Below are 16,080 nucleotides of genomic sequence, written 5' to 3' on the forward strand. Positions count from 1 at the left end.
ACGGCACAGGGGTGGGGGAGCCTCAGGCTGGGCTGAGCCAGCAAGGAACCAGCCAAGTCCCAGAGCTGCAGCAGGGGGAGGAGCAGGAGGCTCCTGCAGGCCCTGGAGTCCTGCAGCTCCCCAAGACTGGCTGCAGCTGCACTGTTCTGCTCTTTTTTCCCCCCTCCCTCTCCTCCCAGGAGCACACTCAGGCTCTTGGCTCTTGTGAGGGAGTGAGGTCTGGGGTGAGCCTCAGAAATGCTGCCAGATGTGCCTGGAGCATCCTGGCTGGGGCTTGGAGAGGCCTCTTCGGGGCTGCAGCCTCCTAACTGGGTCTGGAGCCTCCTAGCTAGGTCTGGAGCTTCCTAACTGGGACCTGGAGCCTCCTAACTGGAACCTGGAGCCTCCTAATTGGGTCTGGTTCCTCCTAATTGGGGCCTGAAGCCTGCTAATTGGGGCCTGAAGCCTCCTGATCGGGGCCTGGAGCCTCCTGATCGGGGCCTGGAGCCTCCTGATCGGGGCCTGGAGCCTCCTGATTGGGGCCTGGAGCCTCCTGATTGGGATCTGGAGCTTCCTAATTGGGTCTGGAGACTCCTAATTGTGGCCTGGAGCCTCCTAATTAGAGCCTGGAGCCTCCTAATTGGGACCTGGAACCTTCTAATTGGGACCTGGAACCTTCTAATTAGAGCCTGGAACCTCCTAATTAGAGTCTGGAGCCTCCTAATTAGAGTCTGGAGCCTCCTAATTAGAGTCTGGAGCCTCCTAATTGGGACCTGGAACCTCCTAATTAGAGCCTGAAACCTCCTAATTGGGACCTCGAGACTCCTAATTGTGGCCTGGAACCTCCTAATTAGAGCCTGCAGCCTCCTAATTGGGGCCTGGAACCTCTTCATTAGAGCCTGGAACCTCCTAATTGGGACCTGGAGCCTCCTAATTGGGTCTGGTTCCTCCTAATTGGGACCTGGAACCTCCTAATTAGAGTCTGGAACCTCCTGATTGGGAGCTGGAGACTCCTCCTTAGAGCCTGGAACCTCCTAATTAGAGCCTGCAGCCTCCTAAATAGAGCCTGGAACTTCCTAATTGGGGCTTGGAACCTCTTCATTAGAGCCTGGAACCTCCTAATTGGGACCTGGAGCCTCCTAATTGGGTCTGGTTCCTCCTAATTGGGGCCTGGAGCCTCCTAATTAAAGCCTGGAGCCTCCTAATTGGGACCTGGAACCTCCTAATTAGAGTCTGGAACCTCCTGATTGGGAGCTGGAGACTCCTCCTTAGAGCCTGGAACCTCCTAATTAGAGCCTGCAGCCTCCTAAATAGAGCCTGGAACTTCCTAATTGGGGCTTGGAACCTCTTCATTAGAGCCTGGAACCTCCTAATTGGGACCTGGAGGCTCCTAATTGGGTCTGGTTCCTCCTGATTGGGACCTGGAGCCTCCTGATTGGGACCTGGAGCCTCCTAAATAGAGCCTGGAACTTCCTAATTGGGGCTTAGAACCTCTTCATTAGAGCCTGGAACCTCCTAATTAGAGCCTGGAACCTCCTAATTGGGTTTGGTTCCTCCTGATTGGGACCTGGAGACTCCTAATTGGGGCCTGGAGACTCCTAATTGGGGCCTGGAGACTCCTAATTGGGGCCTGGAGACTCCTAATTGGGGCCTGGAGACTCCTAATTGGGGCCTGGAGACTCCTCCTTAGAGCCTGGAGCCTCCTAACTGGGACCTGGAGCCTCCTAACTGGGACCTGGAGCCTCCTAACTGGGACCTGGAGCCTCCTAACTGGGACCTGGAGCTTCCTAATTGAGTCTGCACCCTCCTAATTGGGGCCTGGAACCTCTTCATTAGAGCCTGGAACCTCCTAAATGGGACCTGGAGCCTACTAATTGGGACCTGGAGCCTCCTACTTTGAGCCTGGAACCTCCTAATCGGGATCTGGAACCTCCTAATCGGGATCTGGAACCTCCTACTTAGAGCCTGGAACCTCCTACTTAGAGCCTGGAACCTCCTAATTGGGATCTGGAACCTCCTAACTGGGTCTGGAGCTGCCAAGCTGAATTTTAGCTGCACCATAATGGTTTGGTATGGAGGGCAGAGGGGCTTGGGGCAGGGGGATGCAGGCCTGGGGCTGGCTGCCTGCTTTAGAAGAAGCTTTGGGCAGCTCTGGCTGAAGGAGGTTCTGTGTTAAGCCCAACCTGGGGATTTTTGTGTATTTTGTCTTCTCTGTACTGTTCTGTGTGGTTTTAAACAGCATTTTCTCTTGGGCTAACGGGCAAGGAGGGGAATCAGGCTCCAAAACTCACTTTCCAAGTAATTAAAGAAAGACTTCCCTTAGGATATGGGTCAGAACACAGTGGAAGAGGAAATGGAAGCTGCTGCAAACCACAATGCAGAGCAGGGCAAGAGAGCAAGACACAAAAATTCATCAAGCCAAAGCCTTCTCCAAACCTCCAAACCAGACCAAAACCCAGGACTCCTTTGCTCTCCCCACCTGGGGTTTACCAGAAGCCCAAAGAGGCCAAGATGGCACAGGAAAAATTGGTCTGGTCTTGAAGGGCACAGCCAAGCCTGGTCCGGTCCTGAAGGGCACAGCCAAGCCTGGTCTGGTCCTGAAGGGCACAGCTAAACCTGGTCTGGTCCTGAAAGGCACAGCTAAGCCTGGTTTGGTCCTGAAGGGCACAGCTAAGCCTGGCCTGGTCCTGAAGGGCACAGCTAAGCCTGGCCTGGTCTTGAAGGGCACAGCTAAGCCTGGCCTGGTCCTGAAGGGCACAGCTAAGCCTGGTCTGGTCCTGAAGGGCACAGCTAAGCCTGGTCTGGTCTTGAAGGGCACAGCTAAGCCTGGTCTGGTCCTGAAGGGCACAGCTAAGCCTGGTCTGGTCCTGAAGGGCACAGCCAAACCTGGAACCATCCTCCCCCATGCCAGCTGAGGAAGCTGACTGCATCCCGGGAGAGGGAAGGGAAGAGGGCAGAGCTAGCTTTGCTGCCAGTTTAAAGAGAATAAGGTAACAGAGCTCTGGGTGTGGAACACCAAAAGCTTCCAATCTCCTCTCCACCCTGCACTGCCTCCAGCCTCTGGAGGTTCACACTCTGAGGGTTTTTAAAGGCCTAAGCCTCAACCCATGGCACATTTCCATTTCATCCTTCCAGGCCTTCGGGTGAGCCTTTTCCTTCTGCCCCTTTGGAAGAGCTGAAAGAGCAAACCTGCCTCGCTCTGAACTAGGACAAGGATTCAGAGCAGGGGATCTGCAGACCCCTCCCAAAGCTCTGCCCCCCCCCCAGCCCAGCCCCAGCCAAGCACCCACCAGGTCTGGGTGAGGCAGCTTCTTGGTGAAGATGCGCATGGAGCCCTGGAAGACGTCGGTGACGATGGCTGTGGGGACAGCAAAGCTTAGGGGGGTGGACAAGGGTGACACAAGTGGCACCCAAAAGGGTGTCCCAAGGCAAGAAGGAGCCTTCATGGCTCTCTCCCTCTCTCTCTCTCCTTACTCTTCTTCTTCTTCTTGGTGCCACCCAGGGCTGAGTGCAGCGCGTTGAGGAACCAGGAGAGAAAATCCACTCCATCACCTGCAGAGCAGAGAGCAGGATGAGAACCAAGCTGGCTTAGACCCCACCACCAGCACCAGCCCAGGCTCCTCCTCACCTTGTTTGGTGATCTGGAAGTTCTTCTTGCTGCAGAGGACCACAGCTTGCAGCATCTCATGGGGTGAGACGTGGGCCTTGAAGTTTCTGGGGTTCCAGAGCTTCCTCATCAGCTCCCCGAAGCGCTGCACCAGCAGGAACATGATGTCCCCAGGGGGCCTCTGGATGCTCTTGTAGTTGTCCTCCTCCAAGAAGTAGTTCCTCAGAGGAGGCACGTTGGACAGAGCCTGTGGGGCAGCAACAAGGCAATGCTCCCCACCAGCCCCACTCCAGCAGGGGAGGTCTGAAGGGGAGGAGGCTCCCCAAGCCAAGCGGGAAGGCTGGAGGTGCCCTGCCCAGGTGCCACCTGCAGCACGGCGTTGGCATAGTCGTTGGCTTTGATGTTGTTGAGCCCCACGATGCCAGGCAGGTAGGTGGTGCCATCATAGGCACGGGAGAGCTTGGCCTGCTTGTCCAGGTTGGCAATCTGCTGCGTGGTGAAGGTAGGCTTGAGGACATACTGCAGAGAGAAAGGGCAGCAGCTCCAGCCAGGGCCACAGCAGCAAGGCAGCTGCAGCAGCCTGGCACCTGCAGGGAGCCTGCAGACCCCAGGCTGGGCAGGGACAGCAGCAGCCAAAGCCTGGCAGGAGCTGCCCAGGGAGCCTCCAGGGTGGGACAAAGCTCCACATAGGAGACCTCAGGTGGGGGCAAAAGCACACAACAGTGACAGAGAATTGGGCAGGAAGGGATCTGCAGAGGGTCCTGAGCAGGCTGAGGCCGATGGGATGAGGCTCCCCAAGGCCAAGGGCTGGGTCCTGATTTGGGGCACAGCAACCCCAGGAAGGCTCCAGGCTGGGGGCAGAGTGGCTGCAAAGTGCCCAGCAGGAAAGGCCCTGGGGGTGCTGGGTGCCAGCAGCTGGAGATGAGCTCAGGCTGTGCCCAGGTGGGCAAGGAGGGCAGCAGCAGCCTGGCCTGGAGCAGCAGTGGGGTGGGCAGCAGGAGCAGGGCAGGGATTGTGCCCCTGGGCTGGGCACTGGGGAGGCCACAGCTGGAAGCCTGGGGTCAGGGTTGGGCTCTCACTGCCAGAAGGACTTTGAGGGCTGGAGCAGGGCTGGGGAGGAGCAGCTGAGGGAGCTGGGGGGGTTGAGGCTGGAGAAGAGGAGGCTGAGGGAGACCTCATTGCTCTCTACAGCTCCTGAGAGGAGGCTGGAGCCAGGGGGGGTTGGGCTCTGCTCCCTAGGAACAAGGACAGGACAAGAGGAAATGGCCTCAGGTTGTCCCAGGGGAGGTTCAGGTTGGCCATGAGGAACAATTTCTTCCTGGAAAGGGTTGTCCAGGCCTGGCCCAGGCTGCCCAGGGCAGTGGTGCAGTCCCCAGCCCTGGAGGGGTTCCAGAGCCCTGGAGCTGTGGTGCTGAGGGCCATGGGGTGGTGGTGCTGGGGCAGTGCTCAGGGCTGGCCTCTGTGCTGCTTTGCAAGCAAAGGGGAGGACGTGGCAGGCAGGGGGGCAGGGGCTCAGACCGTGATGTCCTCCAGCGAGGAGTCGATGATCTCGTAGTTGTCGGGCAGGCAGTAGAACTTGAGGGTGTGCAGGTTGAGGAACACGTGGTGGCTGAACTGCACGCTGTGGATGTAGGCATGGGAGCGCAGCCCCCGGCCTGCCCCATGCCAGGGGTCAGGGCAGCTGGGGGGGCACAGCAGGGGGGCCGGGGGGGGGCAGCTTTGGGGCTCCCGAGGGCAGAAGCAGGGATGGGAAAGGCAGAAGGTGGAGCTGGGAGGGACACGAGGGAGGACACGAGGGAGGCCTCTCCTCTGCCTGCTTCTGCTCAGCCCAGCGGGGCCTGGGTGGTCCCCGGCAGCACCCCAGCCCCCTGCCAACAGCACCCCAGGGGGTGTCCCCCATATCCCCCTAAGCAACACCCCAGGGAGTGTCCCCAATGCCTCCCCCAGCAGCACCCCAGGTGGTGTCCCCCATGCCTCCCCCAGCAGCACCTCCTAAACAGCCCTCATGGGGGCCCCAGCAGCTCCCCCTGGGTGCCCACCGTGTCCCACCTGGCCTCTAGGTGTTCTTTGTGCCCCCGCCCCAGCCATGCCCTGTGTCCCCCCTGCAGCTGCCCCCTGGGTGTTCTTGTGCCCCCAGTGCCCCAAGTCCCCCTGGGTGTCCCCTGTGTCCCCCCTGCCAGCCCCCTGCTCACTGGGTGTCCCTCAAGTCTCCTTTGGCAGCAACCTGGGTGACCCCGGGGTCCCACCATGGTCCCTAGGTGTCCCCTGCCATCCTCCCAGGCTGCCATCCCCCTCTGGGCCCTGGGGGGTGTCCCCTCTGTCCCCTCCAGCAGGCCCCCCCAGCACCTGGGTGTCCCTAATGCACCCCCAACAGCCCCCCCAAGCCCTGGTGTCCCTAATGCACCCCCAGCCCCCCCAGCCCCTGGGTGTCCCTAATGCACCCCCAACAGCCCCCCCCAGCCCTGGGTGTCCCTAATGCACCCCCAGCCCCCCCCAGCCCTGGGTGTCCCTAATGCACCCCCAGCCCCCCCCAGCCCTGGGTGTCCCTAATGCACCTCCCCCAGCCCTGGGGTGTCCCCGGTGCACCCCCAGCAGCCCCCCCAAGGCCCGGGGTCGGGGGGGGGGGGCTCACCCTGGAAGTACTTCCCGCAGACCAGGCAGGCGTAGACGTTGATGTGGGACAGGGAGATGGAGCAGAGCTTCTCAAAGTCGAAATCCAGGACGCTCCTGGGGGGGGCACAGAGCTGTGGCAGACCCCAGGACCTGGGGGGGGGGTTACCCCAAAGCCCCCCTGTGCGCCCCTCCAGCCCTGCTCACTTGTTGATGGTGTCCAGGTAGGGGCAGTGGCGACTCCGCTGGTCCTCGGGGTCGAAGCGGCCATAGCGCACTAGGGGGAGGGGTGACAGAGGGAGGGTCGTTAGCAACGTGGGGGGGTTGGGGGGGCGTTCACTGGGGGGGAGCAATGAGAAAGGGAAGTGGTTAATGAAACTGGAGGGGCGTTAATAGCGAGGGGGTCGTTAGTGAGGGGAACTCGGTAGTGACTGATCAACGCGGGGGGGCGTTAATTAAGGAGGGGTCGTTAATTAAGGGGGGGGCGGTAATTAAGGGGGGAGTCGTTAACGACCAAGGATCGCTAATGAACGGGGGGAGGGGGGCTCGTTAGCACCAGGGTGATGCCTCCCATCAGAGGCACAGCAAATATTGCCCCACACACCCCGTTAAGCCTCTCCGGGGGTACCGCTCCGGTGCCTCCCCCACTCCGCAGACTTCACCCCAGGACCTCCCGGATCAGTTCCCGTGCCCCCCCCCCCACACTAGATCCTCCGTACATCCGTAGCCCCCCGGCATCTCCCTTCTATCCCATCCCATCCCATCCCATCCTATCCTATCCTATCCCACCCCCCCGTGTCCCTGCCGTCCCTCGCCCCAACACGCCGGTACCCGGCCCGGGCCCGTTCCCCGCACTCCCGCTGCTCACCGGTGGGCTCGGGCTCCGGGTCGGAGTCTCCATCAGGCTCCCGCTCCCGCTTGACCCGCACCGGCCCGCTTATGGCGACGGGACGCTCCCAGGACCCGCTGCCGGTACCCGGCTCCCGCTTGATACGAGCGGGATCCACCGGCAACGGCAGCGCCAGGCCGGTGTCCGCCGCCTCCCGCCGCCCGCGCTCCACCTCCCGCCTCCCGCGGGACCGCTCCGCGTCCCCTTCATGGCGGCTGCGCGACGAGCCCCGCGACGAGGAGGAGGAAGAAGAGGAAGAGGCGCTGCCGCCGCCCGTCCCCCGCGGGGCCGCCCGGGTCTCCCGGTCCCGCTTCCCGCGGCTCGCCATGGCGGCGCGCGCAGGCGCGGCGGGCGGGGGGACGCGCGCGGCAGGGGGAGCGCGCCGGCGCGAGGAGAACTGGGCGCGACCGGGAGCACACCGTAGCCACTGCGCATGCGCCTGGGCGGGTGGGGGGGCGCGGGTTCGGGGGTCTCCGCATGCGCAGAACAGTAATGAGGCTCTACGCATGCGCCGCTGCCCACCCGGCAGCCGGCCCGGGCGGTCTGGCTGCTGAGCTTGCGCACAACGTGCGGGGCTGGATCCGCCCTTTGTGCGCCAGCGCAGCGGAGCGCCCCCTGATGCCTGCGCGCGGCAGCCGCGGCGGGGCTTTTAAAGGGGTCGCGGCCCCGGTACCGGTCACTTGGCCCCGCCCGCGGCCTTCTCCTTAGGACTCATCCCGGCGATGGAGGCGGCCGTGGATTGGCGCTGCCGGCCGGGTGGGCGGCTTGACATGAGCCACGGTTTCGTGCGGCATATCCGGCACAATCAGATCGCCAGGTACCGGTACCGGCGAGGCCTGGGCGCTCCTTGTGCCATCCCTGGCTCCTCTCCGGTAACCTTCCCGGTTGCCCCCTCAGGGACGCCTACGAGCGGGCGGTGCGGCAGGCGCGGGGCCGGGCGCGGGGCCGGCTAACACCGACTCCCGCACGGCCCCGCCGCCCCGATCAGCAGGTGTACCGGCCCCGCCGGCCCGGTGAGCACCGCGGCCCTCCCGGGGCAGGGCAGGGCAGGGCAGGGCAGGGGCGGCGCCGGGGGGCGGCTCCGGGGGCACCCCTGGTGGGCGCAGCGGGCACCCACCAGGTGGTCTGGGGGCAGGAGAGGACTCTGGAGTTGGTTACGCGGCTGAGAGGCAGCCAAGGGGGCGGCCGGGACCTGGGGGGCGAGAAATGAGGAGGGGGCGAGAAATGAGGAGGGGGCGCCTAAGGCTGCGGGAGGGGTGACTGGGCAGCCCTGGGCGTGTGGGGGCATGAGGGGCACCTAAGAGTGGGCTAGGGAGCGTGGGGGGCACCCAAGGGTGGGGATCTCCGAGGGGGCTGAGACTTGGGGGAGCACCCTGTGCGGTGGGGGTGGGGCACCCCCGGGTGGGGATGGGGCAGGAGGAAGCCCCCAAGCGGGGGAGGCAGCCCTGGGGGGGCTTGAGAGGGGCACCCGGGGGTGGGAAGGAAGTAGAGGGCACCCCGGGCCGGGCCATGGCGGGGGTCAGGGGGCACAGCCTGGGTGGGGGCAGCCGAGGGTGAGCAGGGGGGAGAAAGAGACCCCCCAGGTGGGCAGGGGGTGGGGGGGGGAGCACCCAAGGTGGGTCCTGGCTGCCCCCTGAGGGTGCGGTGCCACAGGCGGCTCGGGGGGGGGCACCAGCCCGGGGTCCCCCCCGAGCGACCCCCGCGGGCCGAGGCTCTTCTGCCTGGAGTACGAAGGGGACGATGGCTGCGTCACCTCCGTCATCGTCCACCAGGTGGGCACCGGGCACCGGGCACCCCCTGCGCCCCCACACCGCACCGCGGTGCCCAGGAGCCTGCGGGCTGCACTGGGTGCCAGCTCCCCTGGGGTGAAGTGGGAGGATGGGGGATGCCCCACAGGGCAAGGGGGGCAGTGGGTACCAGCTCCCTTCAGATGAAGTGGGAGGGTGTGGGTGCTACTGTGGGCATGGGGGTGGCACATGGGGCAAGGAGTGCAGTGGGTACCTGGTGAGGGTGGCACACTGGGCAAGGGGTGCTGTGGGTATCTGGTGAGGGTGGCTCAGGGGGCAAGGGGTGCAGTGGGTACCTGGTGAGGGTGGCACACTAGGCAAGGGGTGCTGTGGGTATCTGGTCAGGGTGGCACAGGGGGCAAGGGGTGCAGTGGGTACATGGTGAGGGTGGCACAGGGGGCAAGGGGTGCAGTGGGTACCTGGTGAGGGTGGCACATGGGGCGAGGGATGCAGTGGGTACCTGGTCAGGGGGGCACACTGGGCAAGGGGTGCTGTTGGTATCTGGTCAGGGTGGCACAGGGGGCAAGGGGTGCAGTGGGTACCTGGTGGGTGCCAGCTCCCCTGGGGTGAGGTGGGGCAGCGTGGGTGCCCCGTGGGCACAGCTGGTGACAGGCTGCTGCAGGGGGACAGCGCAGAGGAGGTCACCCGCAGGGTGTGTGCCCGGAGCCCGCTGGAGCCTGCCCTGCGCCGTGCCCTCTGCCAGAGGGTGCAGGATGAGCTCAGCAAGCGCCGAGGGACAGGCTGAGCATGGTGCCACCCTGCTGGGCACGGCTCTGCCCCCTCAGAATAAAGGTGCTGCAAGGTGCTGCTGGCTGCTGCTGCTGCCTGGGGACACGGAGGCACAGGGGAGGGGTTGGTGGCATCTGGGCACCTCAGTGTGGCACTGTGCCATGGGTGCCAGGGTGCTGACTGGGTGCCAACGTGTGCCATGTCCCCAGGGAACTCCATGCCCTGCCTGGGTGCCACTGTGTGCCCAGGTGCCCCCTCTCTGTGGCAGGGCCACGCTCTGGGCTGGTGACACCTGGGGACCAGAGTAGGTGACCCCAGTGTGGATCCTTCCTCCCCACCCCCTCAAACCCCCTGAGAGCCTTCTGGTGACCCCAAACCTCCCTCAGATACCTCCTGGGGGCCCCAAACCACCTCCATGCCCCTCCTTGGATACCTCCTGGAGGTGCCACCACCCTCAGGAACCCCTTTAGATACCTTCTGGTGCCCAAAGCCTCCTTCTGGTGGACCAGGAACCCCCTTGAGATACCTTCTGGTGCCCATCAAAGCTCCTTTAGATACCTTCTGATGACCCCAGTACCCCCTTAGGTATCTCCTGGTGGCCCCAAGCCACCCTGAGGAACCCTCTTTAGATACCTTCTGATGACCCCAAACCTCCCTTAGATCCCTCTTAGAGGTGCCACCACTGCCAGGAACCCCTTTAGATACCTCCTGGTGACCCCAAATCAGAGCTTTTCGTTACTGCAGGGTCTCCCCCAAACAACTCCTGGTCCTCATTTATTGTGGGGTCTCCCCAGAGCAGATCCTGGTGGTGGTCATTGCAGGGGCTCCCTGGAGGTCACCCCAGGAGGTTGCTCTTGCAGGGTCTTCTTGGAGCACCTCCTGGTGTTTGTTGGCTTCTTGGAGGCTCTGCTCAAAGCTGCTCCTGGGCCCCATTTCCTGCAGGGTCTCCCCCAAACCAGTCCTGGGCCCCATTTCCTGTGGGGTCTCCCCAGAGCAGATCCTGAGGAGTTGTTCCTGCAGGGTCTCCTTGGAGCACCTCCTGCTTGTTTCCTGCAGGCTCTCCCCACACAGCTCCTGCTGGGTTGTTATTGTTGGGTCCCCCCCGCAGAGCAGTCCTGGTCCCCATTTCCTGCAGGCTCTCCCCCAGTCAGGTCCTGGTCCCTGCTTCCCGCGGGGTCTCCGCCGGCTCAGTGCCCTCCAGGCGTGGTCGCAGGGGTGGCAGTGCCAGGGACAATGACAGTGATGGGGGCTGGGTGGGACAGTGCCAGCACCAGTGCCAGCAGGAGGATGAGGACGAGGATGGCAGCGAGGCCGAAGGCCACCAAGCACCAGCGCCTGTGTGCCCTGCGCTGCTGCCGTGCCACCGCCCGCGTGCTGCGGGTGAAGCTCTGACCCTAGGGCACAGGGAGGGGCTGGGGTGGGCACGCTGCAGGGACACACAGCACAGGGGGGACCCTCTGCTTGTGCCACCTGTCCCTGCAGTGTGCCCCCCCCCCCCCGGGCTGAACACCCCTATAGGTGTCCATGAGTGCACCCCCCCCCCCCAGGCTATACATCCCTATAGGTGCCCATGAGTGCCCCCCCAGGGCTACACATCCCTATAGGTGCCCATGAGTGCCCCCTCTGGAGGCATGCCCTCTTATAGGTACCCCCTCACACTCTGGGTGTCTGTGGGTGCTCCCCTGTCCCCTGGGTGCCCACCATGGCACGCAGCTCCTCTGCCCGGCCGTCCAGCTCTGCCAGCCGCCCGTCCCTCTCCAGGGCCCGTGCCAGGTTCTTCTGCATCAGCTCTGTCACCTCCGCCGCCTGGCGCTGGCACTGTGCCAGCCCCGCCTGGGCACAGCCCCACGTGAGGGGACCCCGGGGGTGGGCAACCAGGGAGCATGGGGACAGAGGGACATGGGACACAGAAGGGCTGGAGGGACAGAGGGACATGGGACACAGCAGGGCTATGGGGACAGAAGGACGTGGGACCTCGGGGACAAGGGGACATGGCACACACCTGGGCTGGAGGGACAGAGGGACATGGGACACACACAGGACTCTGGGGACAGGACGGGGTGGGGGACGCAGGGACATCAGAATCCCGAGGAAGGGGAACCATGGGGAGGGGGTGCGGGGACCAAGGGGACAGTGAGGATCAGCACTATGGGGACATGGGGACACAGGGGGACAGGAGACCCTGGGGACAAACGGACACAGCCAGGGTTGTGTGGGGCACATGGGGACAAAGGGACACAGCATGGCCATGGGGACAGGAGCCCCTGGGGCTGAGGGACTCAAGGAGACCTTGGTGGCACAGGTGACACAGGGCCTGGGGGTACACGGGGACAAGAAATGGGCACCGGGGGGAAGGGGCACCCCGGGGAAGTGGCACCATGGGGACATTGGTCCCGCGGGGAGGGGACACATGGGGACAGCAGCCCTCGGGGCACACTGCGCACCAAAGGGACAGGGCAGGTAAAGACCCTGGGGACATGGGGACAGGACAGAGGGCACCCGGGGGTGCCCTGGCTGCGGCACGGGGGTGGGGACCTCCGACGACACGCAGGGACACGGCGACGAGGAACGGTCCCACCGGACACCCCCCCCCCCAGTCCCCACTCCCGGCCCCAGCCCGGGGCCGCGTCCCTCCCGCCAGCAGGAAGAGCCCCGCGGGCTGGCACCGGCGCCGGGGGTTGTCCCTGACCCCCACCCCCGGGAACCAAAAGCGGAAGAGGCAGCGGAGCCCCCCCGCGCTCACCATGGTGCCGGGGGTCGGTGTCCGGTGAGTGCCGGTACCGGAGCGCCTGTCCCCGTCCCGTCTCCTCCCGTCCGGTCCCGCCCCGGGCCCCAGCGGCCACCCCCGGCGGGAGGTACCGTGACCGGCACGCTGCGTGTCCCCTCCCCGGGGGCATTGTCCCCGGCACCCACCGGGCAGGTGCCCCCCGGGGCGCTCCCGGTCCCGCGGCTCCGGTTCCCCGCACTCCCCTAGCCGTGGGGTCCCCCAAGCCCCCCGGGTGCCTCCCGACGTGGGTCCCCAAAGCCACCCTGTCCCCTGCAGCCCCCAGAAGTGGGGGTGTCCCCCTCCCCCCTCCTCATGCCCCCAACCCCCCCCAAGATGCGGCCCTGGGTCCCCCCAAGTCCCTTAGCCCCCCCCACCCAGACACGGGCCCCACACCTGGGTCCCCAGGGCCGCCCCTGCCCCCCCAACGTGTACCCAGCGCCCCCCATGTACCCAAAGCACCCCACAGGTGGGGGGGGTCCCCAGGGACCCCCATGTCCCTGCAGCCCCTGCCCCCCCCGCAGGCTTCCTCATGTTCCACCCCGCCGGGCAGGGTGGCAGTGCCACCACACTGTGTCCTTTGTTCCCTGGCACCAGCCACCCGCCTGGCACCGCTCCCCCCCCCGCCGTGCCCTGGCATCACGTGTCCCCACTCGTGTCCCCACGTGTGCCCCACTCATGACCCCCACCCTGTGTGCCCGTGTGTCCCCCCACTTGTGTCACCCGTGTCCCCATGTTCCCACTCGGATCCTCCCCATGCGTGTGTCCCCTCCCTGTGTCCCCACTCGTGTCCCCCCTCCCATGTCCCCCTCCCCATGTCCCCCCTCCCCGTGTCCCCACTCGTGTCCCCCCTCCCATGTCCCCTCTCCCCGTGTCCCCCCTCCCATGTCCCCCTCCCGTGTCCCCCCTCCCCACGTCCCCCCGTGTCCCCACTGGCACACACACAGCTCAGCTCTCTCAGGGCTGTATTGTGCGGGGGGTGCCCGGGGGGTGCCCTAGGTGGGGATGGCACCGGTGGCCAGGAGGATGATGATGATGAGGAGGATGGCTCCGGCCAGCCCCAGCGCCACCAGCAGCTTCACATTGCGCCACCAGTAGCGGCGAGAGACCTTCTGCGACGTCGTCTTGAAGTGCTCCGACTGCAGGGCACACAGCCTGACACCGCGGGCACCCCCATGGGCACTGCCGGGCACCGCACGGACATCCCCCCGGGCACCGCACTGCCACCCCCATGGGCACCCACGGGCACCACACTGCCACCCCCAGGCACCGCACGGACACCCCCCCGGGCACCGCACTGCCACCCCCATGGGCACCCCCGGGCACCACACTGCCACCCCTATGGGCACCCCCGGGCACCGCACGGACATCCCCCCGGGCACCGCACTGCCACTCCCATGGGCACCCACGGGCACCACACTGCCACCCCCATGGGCACCCCCGGGCACCGCACTGCCACCCCCATGGGCACCCCGGGCACCACACTGCCACCCCCATGGGCACCCCCGGGCACCGCACAGACACCCCCATGGGCACCGCACTGCCACCCCCATGGGCACCCCCGGGCACCGCACAGACACCCCCATGGGCACCGCACTGCCACCCCCATGGGCACCCCGGGCACCACACTGCCACCCCCATGGGCACCCCCGGGCACCACACTGCCACCCCCATGGGCACCCTCGGGCACCACACTGCCACCCCCATGGGCACCCCCGGGAAACACATGGGCACACCCCGGGCACCCTCACTGCCACTCCCATGGGCACCCCCCGCGATGATCTGTGCCACTCTGAGGACATCAACTGTGACTGCAGGGACCACCCAATGCCACCCTGGGGACCCCTCGCTGCCACCTTTGTGCCCCATGCCCCCACAGGGTCCCAGTGCCAGCCTGAGGGGACTTGGTGCCACCCTAGGGGACCTCCTGGGGATGCTGTGCCCACCCTGGCAGCTGGTGACACCTTGGGGACCCTGTGCCACCTCAGGAGCCCTGTGCCCACCCTGAGGAGCTTACATCCATCATGTGGACTCTGTGCCCAACTTGGGACCCTTGTGCCCACCTCAGCCCCCCTAAGCCACTTTGGACTCCTTGTGCCACCCTGGGGACTCTATACCCACCTCAGTGACCCTGTGCCAACTTGGGGACCTTGTGCCACCTCAGGAGCCCTCTGCCCATCTTAGGGACCTTGTGTTCACCTTAGGGACCCTGTGCCTGACTTGAGAGCCTCATGCCCAGCTCGGGAACTCTGTGCCCAGCTTGGAGCCCCCGTGTCACCTCCCGGAGCCCCCCGTGCCCATGGCAGTGCCCGCACCGTGGCCTGCAGGTCCTGGCTCTTGCTGTGGAGCTGCTCCAGGTTCTCTCCCCGTGCCAGGATCCTCTCCACGTTCTGGCTCATGATGCTCTTGACGCCCTCCACCTCGCGCTGCAGCTCCTGCACGCGCCCGCTGCCCGCCGTGCCCGCCGTGCCCGCCTGCTGCCGCGGCACAGGCCTCAGACCGGGCAACTGCTGGCCCCCCACAGGCCCCCAGCACCTTCCACTGCCCCATCTAGGCCCTGGCATCCCTCAAGCACCTCCTGTGCACTTGGGCTGTAGTCCCACGTAGATCCCTGGCACCCTCCTGGCACCCCTGAGTACTCCATGGGCACCCTGGGCACCTCCCAGCATCCCATATGCACACCCCGGGCATCCCTAAAGTGCCACCTAAGCACCCCATGGGCACCCCCAAATGCACCTGGGCACCCCCCAGCACCCTATGAGCACAGCCTGGGCATCCCTAAGATACCACCCAAGCACCCCATGGGCACCCTGGGCACCCCCCAGCACCCTATGAGCACAGCCTGGGCATCTCTAAGGTACCACCCAAGCAGCCCATGGGCACCCCATATGCAGCCCTCAGCACCCCGTGGGCACTCTATATGCACTTCAGGCCCCCTGGGTACCCCTGAGGTACCACCCAAGCACCCCACAGGCACGCCACGGGCACCCCAAGCACCCAGCAAGCCTCTCATGGGCACCCCCTGGCACCCTGGCCACCCCCCAAGCACCCTATGGCACTCCTGGGTGCCCTCCCCCCGCACCCCAGAAGTGCCCCCTAGGTGCCCCAGGCACCTGCCAGGCATCACACAGCCACCCCCCCAAGCACCCGGTGGGCACCCGGGAAGTTCCCCAGGCACCCCAGGGCCCCCTGGGCACCCCTGAGGTGCCCCATATGTACCCTAGCCCCATCCCTGGGCACCCCAGCCCCCCCTGGGCACACCATAGGTGCCCCATATGTACCCTAGCCCCAACCCTGGGCACCCCAGCCCCCCCTGGGCACACCATAGGTGCCCCATATGTACCCCAGCCCCATCCCTGGGCACCCCAGGCCCCCCTGGGCACCCCTGAGGTGCCCCATATGTACCCTAGCCCCATCCCTGGGCACCCCAGCCCTCCCTGGGCACACCATAGGTGCCCCATATGTACCCCAGCCCCATCCCTGGGCACCCCAGGCCCCCCTGGGCACACCATAGGTGCCCCATGTGTACCCCAGCCCCATCCCTGGGCACCCCAGGCCCCCCTGGGCACACCATAGGTGCCCCATATGCACCCCCGCCCCCCCGGGCACCCCATGGGCACTCCGGGCACTTCCTCAAGCGCCTCCCGGGACTCCCCCCGGGCCCCACCATGTCCGTTCCCGCTCCCGCTCCCGGTGCCGGTCCCGTCCCGTTCCG

The 16,080-nt window shown here is 65.5% G+C and overlaps 3 protein-coding genes across 3 annotated transcripts; 1 reads left to right on the forward strand and 2 right to left on the reverse strand.

Moving 5' to 3' along the window:
• Window positions 1-2,938: 2,938 nt before the first annotated feature.
• On the reverse strand, window positions 2,939-7,413 carry USP39 (ubiquitin specific peptidase 39). Its single transcript, XM_054398579.1, has 9 exons — window positions 7,065-7,413; window positions 6,404-6,473; window positions 6,219-6,313; window positions 5,105-5,241; window positions 3,953-4,105; window positions 3,608-3,833; window positions 3,454-3,531; window positions 3,270-3,337; window positions 2,939-2,947 (listed from the first exon to the last, which is right to left on the reverse strand). Exons 1-9 carry the CDS (start codon window positions 7,411-7,413, stop codon window positions 2,939-2,941), a joined length of 1,185 nt encoding a protein of 394 aa, XP_054254554.1.
• A 394-nt stretch (window positions 7,414-7,807) lies between these two features.
• On the forward strand, window positions 7,808-9,617 carry CUNH2orf68 (chromosome unknown C2orf68 homolog). The gene is made up of 4 exons (XM_054398580.1): window positions 7,808-7,902; window positions 7,983-8,098; window positions 8,724-8,857; window positions 9,495-9,617. Exons 1-4 carry the CDS (start codon window positions 7,808-7,810, stop codon window positions 9,615-9,617), a joined length of 468 nt encoding a protein of 155 aa, XP_054254555.1.
• A 3,743-nt stretch (window positions 9,618-13,360) lies between these two features.
• On the reverse strand, window positions 13,361-16,035 carry VAMP8 (vesicle associated membrane protein 8). Its single transcript, XM_054398581.1, has 3 exons — window positions 15,937-16,035; window positions 14,681-14,872; window positions 13,361-13,504 (listed from the first exon to the last, which is right to left on the reverse strand). The coding sequence occupies exons 1-3, from the start codon at window positions 16,033-16,035 to the stop codon at window positions 13,361-13,363; spliced, it is 435 nt and encodes a 144-aa protein (XP_054254556.1).
• Window positions 16,036-16,080: the final 45 nt, after the last annotated feature.

This window comes from Indicator indicator, unplaced genomic scaffold (assembly GCF_027791375.1).
Source record: "Indicator indicator isolate 239-I01 unplaced genomic scaffold, UM_Iind_1.1 iindUn_scaffold_65, whole genome shotgun sequence".
NCBI lineage: Eukaryota > Metazoa > Chordata > Aves > Piciformes > Indicatoridae > Indicator > Indicator indicator.